The sequence below is a fragment of the Tachysurus fulvidraco genome, chromosome 2 (assembly GCF_022655615.1).
Source record: "Tachysurus fulvidraco isolate hzauxx_2018 chromosome 2, HZAU_PFXX_2.0, whole genome shotgun sequence".
Taxonomy (NCBI): domain Eukaryota; kingdom Metazoa; phylum Chordata; class Actinopteri; order Siluriformes; family Bagridae; genus Tachysurus; species Tachysurus fulvidraco.
The window spans coordinates 5495442-5514581 of NC_062519.1; the positions used below are offsets into that span (position 1 = coordinate 5495442).

Genomic DNA, 19140 nt, shown 5'->3' on the forward strand with positions numbered 1-19140 from the left:
AACATTACTGTGGTAAGTTCAGGTTACTCTCTATGAGTCTGTAGGGTTTCCTCAGGGTTATTCCGTATCCTCCAACCTTCCCGGAACATGTTGTAGGTGGATTAGCTGCGATAACTTGCCCCTTGGTGTAAATAATGTATAAATGTTTGTTTGTGTATGTTTATGCTTCCCTGTGACGAAGTGCCATCCCATCCCATGTTTCCAGCATTTAAGATCCGGATGGTTTTCGGATCCACAGTGACCCTGACCATGATAAAGTCGTCACTGAGGATGAATGTATGGATAAAATAATGAAAATCAGGACAGGTTAATATATGAAACTATGTTTAAAGGTGTTTTAGATAATATTTAGTTTTCACAAGCTGAACTAAAAATGTCTTGTTTTTTTTTTTGTTTTGTTTTTTTAACGCCTTTAAATCACCTTCCATCCTTGCCCTTGTATCTCCGAAATTTCTTATCGATGTCGACCCAGTCAGCAAAAACAAGGTTCACTAAAAAGAAAAACATTGATACATGGAACGGTTCTGAACGGCTCGCAAGAGCAATTTTGCAATTTATCATCTTCCCATGTGCTTAAAATTGGCTGCACAGGTTTCTTATGTTTTTTAAACATACTTAAGGTCAGGACACTGAAAGTCTCTTGAGCCTTCACTAGATCCAGCCCCAATACAACTCCTCTTTCTGGCTAAGCAATGTCCACGCATTGCAAAGCCTGTTAACTATAAAAGCATGTGAGATGCTGAAAGCTTCGGTAGATTAACATTGTACTGTTCTAAGCTTAACTACCCTGACCTGAGTTATTTTTATTAAATTCTTTATTCTATGATGCTCCAAAAAAGGATGACTAGAAACATGAAATGAAAGGTTCATTTAAATTTAAAACACTCACGTGAACTAAAATGATTTTACCAGCATGCATGTCTGGCTTCTTGTCCAGCAAGATGCTAGAACCCAGAAATGATTTTCATATTACCTCAAGGATACTATGAAGAATGTCTTTCTATGTTGTCCTCTAGCTCAAAACTCTTCCTCTGCTTCTTCTTCATTTTGAACATTTTTTTTTTTAAGAAGAACTGTGGTACAGTTATATAGAGGGCTTGTTTATAATGCTGATCGATGACATCATCAGAACCTAGTAAATGGATCTTCGTCATATAATTTGTCAGGAAGAACACACATTATCTTGAAGCCTGTTCTACAATTCCCAAGATTTTATAAAGATCATTTTGTACTGTTTGAGATAGGATCTAATCTAATGCTAAAACCGCGTTGTTTAATACATAAGCTTTACTGATGTCTTGCTGTGGTAATTGATTCAAGTAGTTTATGGGTTTATAACAGTAACTCGCTTGTCCTGGAGCTAATTTAGCATCCAACTTTATCTCCTTTGTGGTTTCGCTATTGTAGAGACTCACTTGTTTTGTTTTTTTTGTTGTCCGTCATTGCTTGCAGTATATCAATGACGATTGTTACATACTGTTTATTTTTGTTGTGTGTGTTTCTGAGCTGAATATGAAGCAGATGACTGACTGGATGGAAGTAAACACAGCTCAGGACTAAGCATCTTTCTACAATTTTAATTCATAACATGGTTGTAATTTGCATTTTACAAGGCTTTAATCCTAAAATAGGTCATAGAGAGGAAAAAAAATGTCTTTCCTGTTACAGTGTGTTATGTAAAGAGCATATTGAGCAGGACATTCTCTCCCTTGAGCTATTTCAGGAAATAATGAGTGGTATGAATCACACACTATTTAGTACTCAGGCTTTTGGTGTAGTAAAAGACAGTGGTCACTTTGTCGGTCGTTGTTGTGGATGTAAGCATGACATGAACTGTCCAGCTGCCTACTGTGTCCCACTATAGGAATGGACATACAGTCTTGTTTTAATTAGCAAAAACAAGCTTCAGCTTAAAATTTGAAGGTGGAATTGGATCTTTTGGATCCATTTTGAACATGAATAAGTTGTTGCTGATGAAGATTTATATTAATAATTATGAATGAATCACTGGAGTACATCCATGTATGAATTGTAGATATCACAGAGCTCAACATTTGGGGTTGAGTCTCAGGTTCCTAACTGTGCTTAGTATCAAATGTATCTACAGTGTCTTTCTGGGATTCAAGTTAAAGGGCAGAGGTCATTTAAATGGTTAAGACTCTGGGCTGTTGAGCCCACCGTTGGGCCCTTGTGCAAGGCCCTTAACCCTCTTTGCTTTAGGGGTGTTGTATCATGGCTAACCCTGTGCCCCGACCACATAACTAGGATATGCGAAGACACTCATTTCAAAATAAAGGCTTCTTCCATTTTTTGGTCCAGTTTAAACACAGTAGTCAGTGGCTTTGTTTTAACTGAATGTAAAGATGACGGTGATTGAGACATCTTGGCATGTTACTTGGCAGGGAAAGGGATCTGAAATGAAAAGGACATGGGAGTATGTTTCTTAAGCATATAAAGCTGTGGTGTAATGTGATAGACTGGTTTTGACAATCCTGCCTTGTTCCTCTCAGTGTTCCTAGGATAGACTCCATCGGTCCACTAGATAAGCTGCTTACTGATTAAGATAAATGAATATTTTTTTAACCGTGGATTGTTCTGCTATTTTTGGTACAAATAGCATCGCTGGTCAATTCCAAGTATGTGATGCTTGAGGCACAGTCCTAAATTAACAGCTATAATTATCCTGTAAGATTTACATTAGCCTTGTAGCTTTATGGCAGAACTAAAGAAGCAGATGCAGACACCAGACATGTCTGGGCAGTTTCTTTAAATATTAAGCCTCCATATTTCAGTCAAAGGTTTTCATGCGAATAAACTCTGTGTGCTATTGAGTACAGCAAGGATTTTTAGAAAAGCAATCCTGCCTTTAACTTAGATCAATAAAGCATTGTCATTTGGGGACTTGTTACGTTTCAATTCCTTTTGTATCTCAGAAGATAATAGGAAAGCTGCTCTGGCTGCGTTTTCTAAATCAGATCGCGAGTAGAGTGACTTGGGCCCATGCCTGTAGTTTTGATTAATTTGCTGTGCTCCTCTTGCCAGGTCATGACTTAGTTTCTAAGAACAAAAAGGTATATTTATGGACTGCTTACTGGATACATCCTGTAGTTAGAAATCAGATAAGTTCATTTGCTTTTACTAAAAGTGTAAAGAATGCCTGTGCAAAAAGAGGTTTTGCTAAGATAAGCGAGAAGGAAATGAGAAGTTTGGCTTCCGATACATCAGTATTAACCTCAAGAATTAACGTTTATACGCGGAAATGTTTATTCTAGGAAAGACCGAGGAAGATACTTCTGATCTAGATTTTTAAGATAACAAGGCTATTTCGAAAGACAGCATGATTTAAGCCTATTTCTTGGCTTTGGTGTTTAATGCTGTAATAAGGCTTTAAATAAGGCTCAGTTTATGCTGTGAATATTATTTTCAATTCAATTCAATTCAATTCAATTTAATTGTATAGTGCATTTAACACATTGATTTCACATTGTCTCAAAGCAGCTGTACAGATGTATAGAAACAGAACAGAAAAATGAAATAAATATATATAATACCAAAAAGAAGAAATAAGAAAAAAAATTAATACATTTACATTTTTGGCATTTAGCAGACACCTTTATCCACAGTGACTTACTTTTTTTTTTCTATTTATACAACTGAGGAATTGAGGGTTAAGGGACTTGCTCAGGGGCCCAGCAGTGGCAGCCTGGTAGACCTGAGATTCGACCTTCTGATCAGTAGACCAATGTCTTAACCACTACAAAATTTGTGATAATTAAAAATGTAAAATACTATATATCTATGCCAGTGAACAAGCCGGAGGCGACATTGTCAAGGAAAAACTCCCTGAGATGATATAAGGAAGAAACCTTGAGAGAAACCAGGCTCAGAAGGGAACCTCATCCTCATTTGGGTGATACTGGGGGCACGGTGGCTTAGTGGTTAGCATGTTCGCCTCACACCTCCAGGGTTGGGGGTTTGATTCCCGCCTCCGCCTTGTGTTCTCCCCGTGCTTCGGGGGTTTCCTCCGGGTACTCCGGTTTCCTCCCCCAGTCCAAAGACATGCATGGCAGGTTGATTTGCGTCTCTGGAAAATCGTCCGTAGTGTGTGATTGTGTGAGTGAATGAGCGTGTGTGTGTGCCCTGCGATGGTTTGTCACTCCGTCCAGGGTGTATCCTGCCTCGATGCCTGATGACTCCTGAGATAGGCACAGGCTCCCCGTGACCCGAGTAGTTCGGATAAGCGGTAGAAAATGAGTGAGTGGGTGAGCGGACAGAAAATAATGTCGATGTAAATAATGTCATATCTACAAAGGTTTATAATAGTGCAAGCGAAAGCTCCTGAGGAGCTAATGGGTCAGTGCAAACTCTGAGTTCACCAAGGACCCAACACTTTGCTTCCTGTCAAAGTCTTCAAATTGCTGATAAAGACCAGACCATACAGCTGACTGATGCAACAACGGTTCAAGGAAGGCATGAAAGTCTCCAGCAGGCCCCATCCACAACAATCCCATGAGTCGTTGGCTGACCATGCAGATAGAATATAAAATAATATTAAATCACAGTTTTGGAATCAGATAAAGAAGTACATTTTAAGTGCATTTTCACAGATGATCTTTTCTTCCGAATTTGAAGCCGTTTTCCCCTGAGGGTTCAGTATGAGTGTGAGAGGGTTTTGAACCCAAAAACCAATCTCTAGTTTTGCTGGTTATCAAAGCAGTCCTTAAGAACCCCTTTTGTATTTTAGACAGTCTGGTTGGTCTTACAAAGAGATTTGAGAGCCAGTGGTGTGGCTTTTTTTCTACTGAACACTAGTACACTTGAACACTAGTTTCTACTGAAAATTTCTCCAGGTATTTTAGGTTTTGACAACTTTGACTGAAATACTTCATAGTAGAAGTGTGATTAAAAATCCAATTAAAAGTTTGAAAACTTCATTTTGCATCACGACCACGTTGGAGATTTTTTGGAACTGAACTAAGTCATCTTCACTTCACAGTTTCAAACAGACACACTGCACCGGGGGAAAACACACCGGTGTCTGAAAACAGTTTGAACAATTTTCTACTGCATATAAAACAATTTGTAAAGAAATATGGAAGATTATATGTAGCCATATTTGAGAGATTTGATTTAAATGCAATACTTTTATAAGTACTTATAGTCAGTGAATTGAGATTTTTTTCTGTTTTAAATTGTCAATAAAAACCTTGTACTTTGTATTATGGATAGAAATCAGCTGTCAGTTTTTTACACTGATCCACAGGACAGGACTTTGTCTTGAAAACCCATGTACCCCCACTTATTATTCATGCTTAGCCCCACGACTTCAGATCAGCATTTAATGTTGTCATGTTTTCACTTCACTCCCTCTACAAATCGCTCTGACGTCCTCTGCCGTGCTTCGCGGCCTCCACAGACACACAGTCTGCTGCCTATAGCTGCCAACATAAACACACCCGGGGCCTGGCACCTCACACTCTGAACACCAGTGGAATTGTGGGTGAACAAACAGAACCTGACTCGGGCCGTATGGGATCTACAGCTGCTGCCAAACGGAGAATCGTAGAGGAAGCCTTTGTGTTCTCCGCTGGGTTTATTTAGTCGATTGTGAAATGAAAGGCGACCTCCAACCTCCTAGTTAGTTTTACATTATGTAATAACACTTCAGACATCCAGATTGATTTCTCTGAAGTTGAGCTAAATAAATGAATGATTTAACTTTAGAACTATGAAAGGTTTTTCAGTCGTATCTCTTGAGAACCCTAATTGTGTAATCATGGGTAAAAAAATCATATTGTTCTTCTCTTAACTGAAATGTGGCAGGATTAATGAAGATAAACTCTGCCTCTTTTTATGGCGGTTTCTTCATTTTATTGTTTTTATCAGTTTAATTAGATACTATTTAATTAAACAAAGCAACATTTGCATATATATATTATAACTGGGCACTGTAATGATATGTGATAACGTGTTAATGCATTAATTAATTAGTGACGTGACATACGGATAAGTACGGTGACCCATACTCAGAATTCGTTCTCTGCATTTGACCCATCCAATGTGCACACACACAGCAGTGAACACACACACACACCGTGAACACACACCCGGAGCAGTGGGCAGCCATTTATGCTGCGGCGCCCGAGGAGCAGTTGGGGGGTTCGGAGCCTTGCTCAAGGGCACCTCAGTCGTGGCCAGCCAGAGACTCGAACCCACAACCTTAGGATTACTCTCTAACCATTAGGCCACGACTTGCCCAATTAACCCCGACAAATATTTTATGGTGCAGTAATGTCGATTTTTTCAAATCATTATAATTATTTGGAAAGTCTGTTGCTCCGTGGCTCTAAATACACATACAGACAAACCACGGGTCACAGGAGGGGTGGGATGTTGATCAGTACTTGCTTGGGATAGGCGGCATCATGCGTCTTAAGCGCTCATATGAACCAGAACAGAAAAGAACCAGAACTAGTGGGGACAGAAAAATGGAGAATTAAATTGATATTATTTATTTATTTATTTATTTATTTACTTACTTACTTACTTACTTACTTACTTACTTACTTACTTACTTACTTACTTACTTATTTTTAAATCGCTTCCCAAATGTTTCTGCTGGCATCTGTTCAGAAAAGAAAAAAAAGATTTATAAATGCTAACATGCTGTTACTCGGAAAGTGCTTGTTATAATGTTATGAACAAGGCTCTGGACTCTGAGCATAACTTGTTTATCTATAACAAATTAGACAAGACAATACTGCTCTGGCAGTGTAAATAGCTTTGGTTTTAGATTTCATTTAATTACATTAATGTTAAGATTAACAAGAAATATTTTAACTGCTACTATTTAAAGGGAATACTGCTGTGAAAAAGCATCTCGTTTTGCAAAATAAATATTATATTATATATACAACTTTTGTTCATATAACAGTACTTTTTAATAAATGTGTAATACACTTCTTTTGAATTTATTATTGACTTTTGTGCATAACAATGCCATTAATCTTGATTAATCACAGAAAATCATGTGATTAATAGCAATTGCAAAATGTAATCGTTGCCCAGAGTGTATATGTATAAATATATATATGTGTGTGTGTGTGTGTGTGTGTGTATACTGTATATTTAAAGATTGATACATACAGTACATAGATTCATAGAAAGATCTAAAATAAAAAAATAGCAGTAATAAACTACTTATTTGATCAAAGATGAATTGTGATATGGGTTGTTTCAGAAAATAATCCTTTTCCCCCGTAAGTCGAACCCTAGACCCCAAAGTGTGCTTTCCCCGTTAGAAAGGCTTCCATAGATCACGCTTAGCAAAGGTGCTAAGTATTCTTGACGAATTCTTGAAGAGATCGTTTTTCTAAGAGCATAATTATCTGTTATGTTAGTTGACTAACCAGTCAACACAAGATTAACAGTTTTTTCCTTGTGGGATTGATCTTGCTCTGGGAATTTCCCAGAATTATTTAATGCCTTTTGAAAGGGAAAAAACCCTAGTATATTTAAAAAAAACACAAAAGAATGTATGAAAAGTGTTTCTTATAGGTTAAAGGTCGATTTTCTTTTGACGTGAGAAACTGACATACTGACTGCATTTAAGAAAAAAATCTACCGAATCTAGTTTGACTAATCAACTGAAGTGGTTAAGGATTCAGAGCCAGCCTACAAGGTGAGCTGTCATAGTCTGCCTGCTCACTCGGGTGAGTGACTCGGACAGTGAGCGAGTCCTCAGTGCACATTTATGCATATAAATTTAAGGCTGTATCTCATAGAGGTCAGAAATGGCAGTTGGACTCAGTGTATCATCACAGTAACCAGCAGGAACCTGTTCAAAGCATTTCTGTAGAAATCCACCAGAGCTGATATGAGTCTCCGTGATGAACTCGGTCCTCCCTTAAGCACATTTGCCCTGTTTACATTTTTCGACGATGTCCTTAATGACATTTGAGAAATGTCAGCCCGGAGATGTAGCGTTTCAAAAGGACGGCATCAAAAGCTATCAGTGCATTTCATTGCTCCCGTTAGCATTACAGCTCTGTTCATGTTTTAAATTAAACCTTATCTTCAGGAATAACAGAAGAACCATGGAAGCTTATGGAAGTGCCAGAATGTCAGAAAATATTATAAGGATTTATTACAGTGCTATCTTGAATTTCTTCCAAGCTAAAAAACAAATCTATCTATCTATCTATCTATCTATCTATCTATCTATCTATCTATCTATCTATCTATCTATCTATCTATCTATCTATCTATCTGTCTGTCTGTCTGTCTGTCTGTCTGTCTGTCTGTCTGTCTGTCTGTCTGTCTGTCTGTCTGAAAGATCAATCATCTGTTAGTTGCGGCTGCTGTATAAACGCCTGCAGCCACACTGCCACTAGCCTTATACAATCTGCTGTGAATTTCTGAAAAAGCAATTTACTGGCTGTAGCGTGTCCTACAAGACCATTTCTTGATTTAAAAGACTTTTTCTCTTATTCGAAACAGTGACCTCGGTGCCAGATACTGAGCGAGGATTTGACTGGATTTCCATCTGGACCATAAGATGAAAATTTGTGTTTTAAAGATTTTCTGTGTGAGTCTATTGGCACTGTAGATGAAAATCTGGCAGTATATGCTGCATATTAGAAAAAGGTCTGAATACAAAAATCTGTATATTTAATTTTTACAGTCTTGAATTAGTGAAATGATTCTTTTTGATGATTTGTGCTTGTGTCTCTTCATTCTAGTCAACAGCTGCTTACGTATTAAAACAATGGTTGAGGTTTATATATGTTCTGAGCTCATCATCTCTTAGTCTTAATACAGTTTTTATTGACTGCTTTGTTTTGCATAGCTGAGTTTATTCCTTTAAACAAGCCACGAGCATGAATAATACTAGACCATTGAAAACAAACTGTATTTAAAGCCGTATTTGTCGGGAGGAATTGTGTATCACGAACACTACTGGCTGTGAGAATGCATCAACCCCTCAACTTTCACACTCCGACTGCCTGCTGCATCTAAATGGAAATTAAAGAAGGTCATTCACTTCATTTCCTGCCCTTTAATTGCACAGCGGTTAAAACATCACATTTTAGAAGCCAGGGTTCATGTGCTGTTACAAGCTGACAGGGTTTTTGTGACAATAACTTATGACGTCTGTCGAAGTTTCAGGGTTTCACTCCAGCATTTTGAATTCCCATCCAATCCCACTAATGTTTTTGTGAGATTCCTCCACTAGCACATGGTTTTGGCTCATCGCTGTTGAGTTCATTTGAATCAGATGTGCGATGTTCTGCTGGTGGAATTTTACAAACAGTTTAAAATAGCATAGCGGCCTTTTGGTGAGGTTTTTGTGGAGGAAAAAACTATGCTCTTGGGAAATCAATCACTGTTTTGGAAACGTGGAAAAAAAAAGTAGTTGAACAAAAAAAGTTTGCTTTAATAGCATAAAGTTGCACCAGTTTCAGTGATACATAGTGAAGTACACACTGTAAGTGATGTATAAAGAAACGAATAACAATGCATCTCAGTGCAACATGCAGTTGTTGTTGGAAGCCACCATAAGTTTTCTAATAGCAGCAGGTTGGTGACATTGTTTTATTCATTTAATGTACGTCATACTTTTTAACCGTTTCTAGCTACATCTAGTGTTGTGTTAATGAGAAAGCTCTTCATCCTGACAAGCTTGTTGGGAAAAAAAATAGTTACAGCTTTAAATGTGCTGTTGAAAAGAAATCTCTTCATAGAAAACGCCACCTTTATATTTACACAATATTGTGGCTTAATCAGTTTTAACACGTGTTTATTTACTCTCTCAATTACACTCGTTTACTTTACACTAACAATTAGACTTAATTAGTTTTATACCTAATTATATATACATTCTTAGCATCTTAAGGGAACCCATCTGTATCTTTCACTTCCTTAATATATTTGAATAGTTATATAATAATAAATACCAGTCATTTAAAGATTCAGTATATTGTATAACTATTGACTACTAATAATAGAACCCCATAGGGTAAAGCAAAGCTTTGCAATTTGTGTATTAGGTATTCCTCAAGGTTAGGTACTACACATATTCTACAGATGGTCTGTCTTTGGTCATCTTTATCAGAGAGTTTCAAATACAGGTTGTTTAAACTGTTTTTTTTAAGAGCACAAGTGTGAAATAAAACAGATTTTTGCACAAAAGGATGTGGAGGCTCCTCCTGGTGAATTAATAAACCTGCTACAATCCACCCATCCTGTTAACAATAGTTTGGTAGTAGTGACAAAACTGAAAAACATGCTGTCGTGACAATGACTGAAAGAAAATGGTTAGAAGTAGGAGAAGTTTTGGCACCCTGGAGAATGCTGACATTTAAAACAAGCTTTCAAACAGACCTTGTTTTACTGGTAAGTTTATGTTCAAGTCTTCATGTCAATAAAACCAGGTCTATGGCTAAAAACTAAAATGAACTCCTTTAAAACATTCCAGATGAGTACTTTGCCAACATTTTATGAGGTAAGAAATCATTTAATATGTTTGTAAGGCCTTGAGAAAACAGGAGTTTATGAGTGAAATATAGGACTGTGTTTACTTTTAAAATTAGACACATAATCTCGTATCTTAGCTTCTACCCGATCCTGCTTTTGAGGTGTAGCTACATGTAAATCCTCACCTTGTCTCTTACCCCATTGGGCTTTTATCTGGAATCCTGCTCTAGTCTGTCCTCAGCGGGGAATCGTTAATCAACATTTCTGTCCCCGCTCAATAAGCACAACACAGGTTTTATTTGTCTTAGCACGATGCAAAACAACACACCGTCAACTTCATGCTGGTTTACGTTGGCGACTTGATCTCCATCTTATCAGATAGAGCTTGGAAAAAAATTAACTCGGTACTTTCACTAATGCTTTACTTGAAAATTTGTTTGGATTTGCAAGATGGGATAAAAAAAAGATCTGCTAAATATTTTGGTGAAAGTCTTCCAAACTGGTTTATACAGTAATACAGCTGGTTTATTCTGTCATATATACTTCTTAATGCTTTTCAGATCTGAGTAAATATGTGGACAGTCCAGGCATTTGAAGAAAACTTTCTGCACATTCTCTGAATAACTAAGACCCACTTTATAATTGTTTAGTCATGTGTACAATATCTAAAATCTTGGCATTAACCAAAGACCTCTCATATCGTCTCTGTAACTGGCCAATCAGCAGTAAGATTAGTTCGGTCTTGGTCACATGGCCTGTGAACTTTGTAAGCGTTAGTTTCCTTTCTCCTGATCAGAAGAGTTCTTCTCACAGTTCCAGTCCCACAACCTTCTTTTCCATCTGATCATTCATGAACGCAAGATCACTTTGTCAGCTTTCTTGTGAATTAACAGCCAACTTGGTATTAGCACTATCTTTAACAAAGACCTGCGCTGGAGATAAGACCTCAGAATGTTAGAAACACAAATTGTGATTTTCTTCGCCAGTATTTCATGTGAGCACTTGCTGGAGTCTAAGGCAGATGAAAAAGTAGAAGCATCCCTGACTGAATGTGAATTACTTTGGCTTTGTAGCTGTGAGTTAAACCAAATACCTTTGAAGTGAAATAAACTTGACAAGCGTGGTTCTGTGAAGGCTTATTTGCACCTTATGAATGCATTAAAAAGTTATATTTTTGACTTCGTTACCGCTGTACAGATTCGCTTTTCAAAATCTGAACCAGCAAAAGACAGGCCTGACCGGGAAGACGTGCGGATTCTGAACGTAACGCTCCAAAATGAGGCTTGTTGTCATAATGAAATGTTTTCCATGGAAGTTTCACCTCGCGTGAACTTTAAGTGGTAAGTGGTAGCTCAGTGGTTAAGGTGTTGGGCTACTGATCGGAAGGTCATGGGTTCGAACCCCAGGTCTACCAAGCTACCACTGCTGGGCCCCTGAGCAAGGCCCTTAACCCTCAGTTGCTCACTGTAAGTCACTCTGGATAAGGGTGTCTGCTAAATGCCGTAAATGTAAATATGTAAATGTAAACTTTGCCATCAGTGCACTGTGAGCGAGTCCTGTGTTAAATTTAAGGTTGATTAATTTCCCAGCGGACCCCAAGGCAAAGTAAAGGACTGTGAAACCAATCAGACAAAAACACATTTTTAGAAACCAGAAATGAACACGAAGCGATTTCTTCTTCGGTTACTTATCCATCGGCCATACTGAAATGTTATGAAAAGACACTACACCTCTCCTTGGGGCTTGAAGGGTATCTTTAACTTGCATACAGTGTACACTTTAAAGCTTTAATTTACTCCTTTAGGTATAATTATGTACCTTTAAGCTAAACAATATGCACATACTAAAAGTACAGTACTGTAGATGTATCATTTGGGAACCACCACCACATCATCATCATCATCATCATCATCATCATCATTTTCATCATTTTTTCAGAGGTTCACCACAAATCAATGCACCGATACACCAATTTGCACCTTTTTTATGAATCTTAAATCTTTTTTTTTCTTCTAACCAATCATAACCATACAGATTCAACCGACACTGGGGCATCACTCTTCTATCCCTGTTTCTTCTACACTTCAGATTCAGATTTGATATCACAAGTTATAATGGCTTGCTTGCCTTTCTTATCAGAGTTGAGAAAGGATATAAAAATCTACCATCCATCACTTAACCTCAATTTTTTATCTATCTTCTCATATCCCCAAGTCACGCTGTTTGCAAACAGAGGCAGCGTGGGTAGATTGTTGATGCCTCCACACCTGGAAACGATTCCACGGCCCCCAGTCCCACCGATAATTGGCTAAGTGAAACAATGTAGATTTCGTGTGGAATACAACCAAAGCAATTGCCAAGATGGCTGCCATATGGAATTGTGGGGAAGTTGCAAATGGACCCTTACTGGCATCATTTTTCATTGTGTTCAGCAACAAAACGCTGCAAAAATTTAAATACAAGGTAAATAGAGGATCGGATTGCATGATGTGCAAATAAACATGGTCTTATTGCTTTTGTGCATTTATAGTGACGGGCTTCAGAATTATTATAAACAGTACAGAGTAAGATACATTAAGTGGATTTTCAAAAAATGTCCCACATCTTTAAGAATTTTGTTAGAAACACTTAGTAATGAGAATACACTTATTGTTTCTAGAGTGTATCTAAAAACCCTAGAAGGCCTTGATGCCTTTCTGCGAATGCTGACTATATGTGATTTAACTTATAAGGCAACACTTTGATAGCTATAAATGTTATTAACTGTAAAAGGCTTGAAATTTTAACAGCAGCATATAATCAACATACATTAACATGGAGAGGTGGAGTAATGTAATAATTACTGGATAATCTTAGATCCGGGTTATTCAATTGGCGCCTCGCAGGTAATTTTTTTCCTGCTGTATAAGTAGCCTAGTGTGAAAAAGACATCTCCATCATAAATGTTGGACTCTAGCGAAATCACGGACTCTAGCGTTATGAGGTGACGCTTATCTGTTCCATTCAGCACGAGTAGTAGCACAGAGCAGGAGTCACGTGATGTTGGGCGAGTGATGCGAGCAGCGTCTCCTGTGATCGACAAGACGGTGACAGATGAACGTTCATTTCTTTCTTCAGTTTTTCTGGAAAAAAATTCTTGAAATTCTAAACGAGTGTGTGATATGCCTCTTTCTGATTTACCCATTTGAATGTAGAAAAACTTCAGTCCATTTTGGCATCTCACAATACACTGATGTTGTTTTGCAGTTTCAAAATGTATAAAAAATGCTTAGTCAGGTGTCTTATGGTGCAAAAATACAATGTGTACAATATTGTAAAAAAAAATACAATATGTGCTCCTACAGTATGTTGTTGTGTCATCACTCATATTGCAAGCCAGATCTCTCTGGCTGCTTGTTTGGGATGATTTTAATGAACTGGCCCTCATGATGAACTATATGAATAGCCCTGATGTAGATATTACACTTTGTATAAGCTTCTATAAATTAAGCATTGGAGATAACCTTTGGTAATATACTCTCACTGTTCCCTTTATTGGGAATATACTGGTAAATGTATACCGATGCATTCGTCCCTTTATTGTTATTAATCCTGTTAAGTCATGCAGATACAGGTCAAGAGTTAAGCTTCAGTTGATGTACATGTTAAATGTCAAAATAAAGGGGAATCTCAGTCGTTATCGGTGACAGACAGGCTGGTTTGTGTATTTCAGAAAGTCTCTGGAGACTTTGCTCTAGACGTTCCAAAGTATGGTCCAAAAAACTTGTACTCATCTTGTACTCGGTTCTTTGGTACATTTAGTAACTGAATAACATTTAGTCATTATGTGGTGTTTTGTGAGTGTACTCCAGTGTACTATAATGGGAATGTAAACTCATGTCTTGTTCCTCTTGGTTGTGTTGCGATTAGGAAAAAAAAAAAACGAAGCATAGATTAAGACTTTTTATTAGAACCAGCTTCTGTAAAATTATTTTAGATCAGCCTTGTCTTAATTCTCACCGGTGAGTCAGTTGATACTGAAATGTGATGTTAAGATGTTGTACATAAACATAGTTCAGTGATTTTGTCAGCAAAAACATCATTCGTATTTAACCTTTAATTGTATCTGACTTGGAAATATATTTGCCAAACAAGGTTTTTTTTTATTTCTCCTGCATATGCAGTACCTGTCACGAGACGTGATGAAAAGCATCTCCACAGGCAATTTTTCTGAGCTCCACGTGACTGTCAGCAGGCTGTAATATGTATTCAGAATGTGCAGCTCATCTCTGTGCTCATGCTGGCTTTCAGAGGTTATTACCCTCTGCACCTCTGCAGGTTTCAACCAACAGAAACATGTTTCGACTTCGAGCTGTTCCACATCCCCGCTGGCTTAGTTTGTTCTTTTTTGCAAACACAGATCTCCTTCACTTATAGATGTTGAGATTTTATTTGAGATTGTGCTAAAGTCTAAAGTTAGTTTTATTTCAGTAAACTCAACATGTGGTTTTACCAGAGCAATGACGTTGTGAAACACTCCATTCACACCTAACGCGAAGACTTACAGTGTTTCAAGAGATGACTTCATTAGAACGAGTTCCTATTTCATTTGTATGTTCATGTGTACCCCATATTATCAGATAAACCTATGTACCGCCCTTTTGCAGGAAGTGCTAACAGGAAGCCAGTTTGTTTCCAGGAAGTGTGTTTCACAGGGATTTCCCAGTTTCCTGTTCTCACAAACCCAAGCAAACGCAAAATTGTTATATGTGTTATGTGGAAACATATTAGATGCATTATACTGGAATTACTTGTAGGGTCACCTGAGATAATTAAAACTTTATATATATAATAAACAAACAAACAAACAAATAGCTATGTTTAGTAGTAATTTTATTTTATTTTAGCATTTATTATATATTTATAATGATAAAAAATATTGAAAGACAGAAATAATATTTTTTAAATTATTAAAATAATGTTTTTTATTTAATTTATTTTTAATTAAATTAATTAAATTTAATTAAATTTTATTTTTAATTTTATTTATTTAATCCTATTGTCTAGCAAGCTAACCTCTATCACACAGTAAACACTGAATGTTATTTTTACTCTGTCGGTTAATCAATTAATCAATCAAAAAATGAATTAGTTTGTTAATTTGTAATTTTTTTTTTGTTATTTTTTTTATTTAGGTTTACACAGGATATATAAAAAAATAATTTAACACGAAATGGCAAATTATTAAATATATTAAAATATAAAAATTTAAATATAACAAAGGAATAAGTAATACGATATATAAATAAATAAATATAAGTAAACAAATAACAAAATAAAATATATAAAACAAATAAAGGCTTAGAAATACTTTTAACCAGCTAGTTCGGGGCAGTTTCAGGATGCCTTTTCCCGGCAAGAGAGCTCTCTGACGCCACTCACCCTTTGACAAACAAAACCGGTACGGTTGTCTGGGAGTGTGGCTCTACCCCGATATAGCAGCTTCCCCTCTCTCACATCCTGTTTGCTGCACACAGGGCCCGTCTCCTTTGTGTGCACTCACACACACTGTGTACTCTGCTGGCTGATGGGTGACGACCGCACTGGCTCTGATACGCAAGGGCCTATTTTGGAAATACGCCGAATTTGTGCTGATTGTTGGATTGAGGAACGTTACAGTAGTTCCTGATGATGGGGTGCTGTCTTTTTGTGCATCACAAGGTGAGTGTGGACTCACTGCATCACTGTGACATTAGTTAGTAATTAGTTTAGTGATTATTATAGTGATGGCTTATATTTTTCAAATATTTATTAGTTTCTCTCATCTCATAATTACAGTGCCGTTAGGGAAGTGTACTTTAATGAATTTCTGGATGCTTTAAATCGAACCTACATGAACTTTCACTGCTTTCTGCGGTGAGTGGGGGTGAAACCTGTACTAAGGTGTCTGAGCGATCCTGCTGTCTGGTTTCTTCTACGTGGTCGCCGAATCAGATATGTGTGAACAGCATCATCTTATATCGATAGCAGAGATGTGTAGAAGGACGTAAATGTACTTATGTATTTATTAACACTGAAAACCTCCCGGTTTTACAATGTGGACATTTCTGAGATGTTTTCAATATAGTGATCTCATTTATCACAAAGTTATAAAGCTCTAACAGATATAAACCCAAGAACTGCAACCTGTAAAGCAGCAACACTACCTGCTTCTAAAGAGACTTTAGTCCAACATATTTTCTACATATCGCTTTTGCAGATCATTGTTAACTTTTTAACAATGCTGACAATTAAACAATGTTAAATTTTCAAAGGTGATTTGAGAGCATCCTGATCAATCTCAGACGCTCCACAGTTAAGGGACTCAAATAAGGTGCCATAAAACCGTGTAAAATCAAGGGTCCATCTCTTTAATGCACTTGTAATACGATGCAATATAATATAGCTACCTTTTTTTTAATATCAGTACATCCGGTTCTTTTTGCATCTCTCCAGTTGTTTCTTCCTCAACAACTCTCTCTTAATTTCTCGCTTTTCTCACATACATATAAGAAAATAGTCCAAAAGTAACCACTGTATCCAGTTACTCTTGCCAAGAAGCATTTGCACACCAAATTTCATGTGGTAGCTTAGTGGTTAAGGTGTTGGGCTACCAATCGGAAGGTTGTGAGTTTGATCCCAGGTCCACCAAGCTGCCACTGTTGGGCCACTGAGCAAGGCACTTAACCCTTGATTGCTCAGCTGTATTAAAAAAAAAAAATCAGATAATGTAAGTTGCTCTGGATAAGGGATGCTGAAAATGTAAATTTATTTTGTCACATTACACAGTGAAAATATGAAAACTTTGGAGCTAAGGGTCAGAGCACAGGATCAACCATGATACAGCGCTGATACAGGGTCTTGCTTGAGGGCCCAACAGTGGCAGCTTGGCAGTGCCGGGGCCTGAATCCCAATCGTCTGATCAACAACCTAAAGTCTTAACCACTTGAGCCACCACTTCCCCTGTCATGTGTCATGTCAAGGCCATGTGATGACCTTTCTGCTGAAAGCGTGGGCCTCATTTGTAATCGCTTGTGTAATGTACAAAACAACAGATGATTAAATCTACATAGTACAGCGATTCTGAAAAGAAATCCTATTTTAGTTTGCCAAGCAGATGAGGAGATTCACCTGTTCAGCTCTCGTCCTCTTCACCTACACGATTAATCTTTTACAATAGCACACTGAGGAAGTCTGAGGAAGAGGAATCCCAGAACCCTTTTTTTTTTCTTCATGACTGTTTTTTATTTTTGCAAAGACCATAACATGAGCTACTGCCTACTGGAAAGATATTTGATTTCCTCTTTTCCACTTTTCACAAAGACTTATGTTTATGGAAGATCCATGTTCCATTAAAATCGCAGGAGTCCCATTAGTTGACTTTATACCCCAAGTCATTTACAGTTCGAATCCATCTGGTCCCGATAAAGCAGAGGTAAATGAGCGTTAAAAAGGCTGTGGGAGGCAACCTGTGTATGTGCTCGAATTGTGGAGGATTCTTGAAACTGATTCCTGGGAGCAAGGCAACATCCCTCAAGCTCTTTAGAGGAATGCGTGTTTGTCTAAATGGAAGTCGTTCATTAAGGTTGAGCCTCCGCAGCCCCTCTCTATTCCAGTCTTCCAGTCTTTCCCTCTGGCTAGAGCATTTGGCTGCTGTGCTTGAGAGCTTGTGTGTGAGCTACCGGTGGGTGGCAAGGGAAGAGCTGGAGTTCACGAAGATGCTTCTGGGCATAGCGTATACAGATGTGTAATAGCACAAAGTCATGAATCAAATACTGAATCCAAAGGATGCGCAAGAACGGGGCGTGTTTTTACAGAGCGTCCTTTTTAATCAGCTCTTATCGTTTCACACCTGCAGCGCGATTAGTGTGAGCTCATACGGCTGGAATGTGTGTTGTTGTTTAGTTTTTAATCCACCTGGAAGTCTATGCTTATCGTTCCTCCCTTGTGTTTTGGAGCACGACGTGGCTTTACGTTTCACTCGTGTTGAGTAACTGACGATTCTCTTCCACATGCACAGGTTAACAGTTTTGTTTCACGGTTCTTCGATGACACTCGTCCCCCAAAACCACCGCTTGGTTACATTTTGAATGTTTTTCTTTCCATATGACTGAGAGTGTGCAGCATGGTACAGTATATGCAGCCTTGCATGCACTCAAAACAAAACTTTCCTGTCTTGTGTAGGTTAAAGTAAAGAAGTAGACTAACCTTTTTTGTGAGTTCATGGCCTGATCTTTACACACTGTACAGTAGACATTAATAATATCATGAACTTCGCAGACCCAACACTAAGATGCCTGCTTACAATGCGTCTATGTCCAAATACACAATCACGGATTTCCTGGAATTATTGTTGAAGTCCAGCTCCTACAGCCCATACCTGTGAAATGTATGCCAATAGGGTTGCATTTAGGTCAGAGCTGCTAAACGGCTTTCTATGCTTCACGTGTGCCATTGTTTTTCTCCTCAGGCTGACCCCTGTGTAGCTGCGAACAGTAGCAGGATGCCAGAATTTAGCTCTATTCAGACGCTGGTTGTCATGGAGAATAAACAGTTGAGGAGCAACAATAATAATAGATCCTTGGGCTGTTTAAAATCCCAAGACAAGGAAAAGAGCGGATGGTATCAATTTAAATAAACGGCTCT

At 37.8% G+C, this 19140-nt stretch overlaps 1 protein-coding gene across 3 annotated transcripts in view; it reads left to right on the forward strand.

Annotated features, from left to right (window-relative positions):
- Positions 1-19140, forward strand: part of arhgef3 (Rho guanine nucleotide exchange factor (GEF) 3) — a 79830-nt gene that overhangs the window by 18512 nt on the left and 42178 nt on the right. Inside the window, exon 1 of one of the 3 annotated variants that reach the window (XM_027167763.2) lies at positions 10439-10504. The exons of 1 other annotated variant lie outside the window; for it this stretch is intronic. In XM_027167763.2, the coding sequence (XP_027023564.1) occupies positions 10454-10504 (51 nt within the window). In that variant the 5' untranslated portion in view covers positions 10439-10453. Of the gene's footprint in view, positions 1-10438; positions 10505-16001; positions 16177-19140 lie in introns of those variants that run through there. One more of the 3 variants, XM_027167765.2, reaches the window with a different exon arrangement.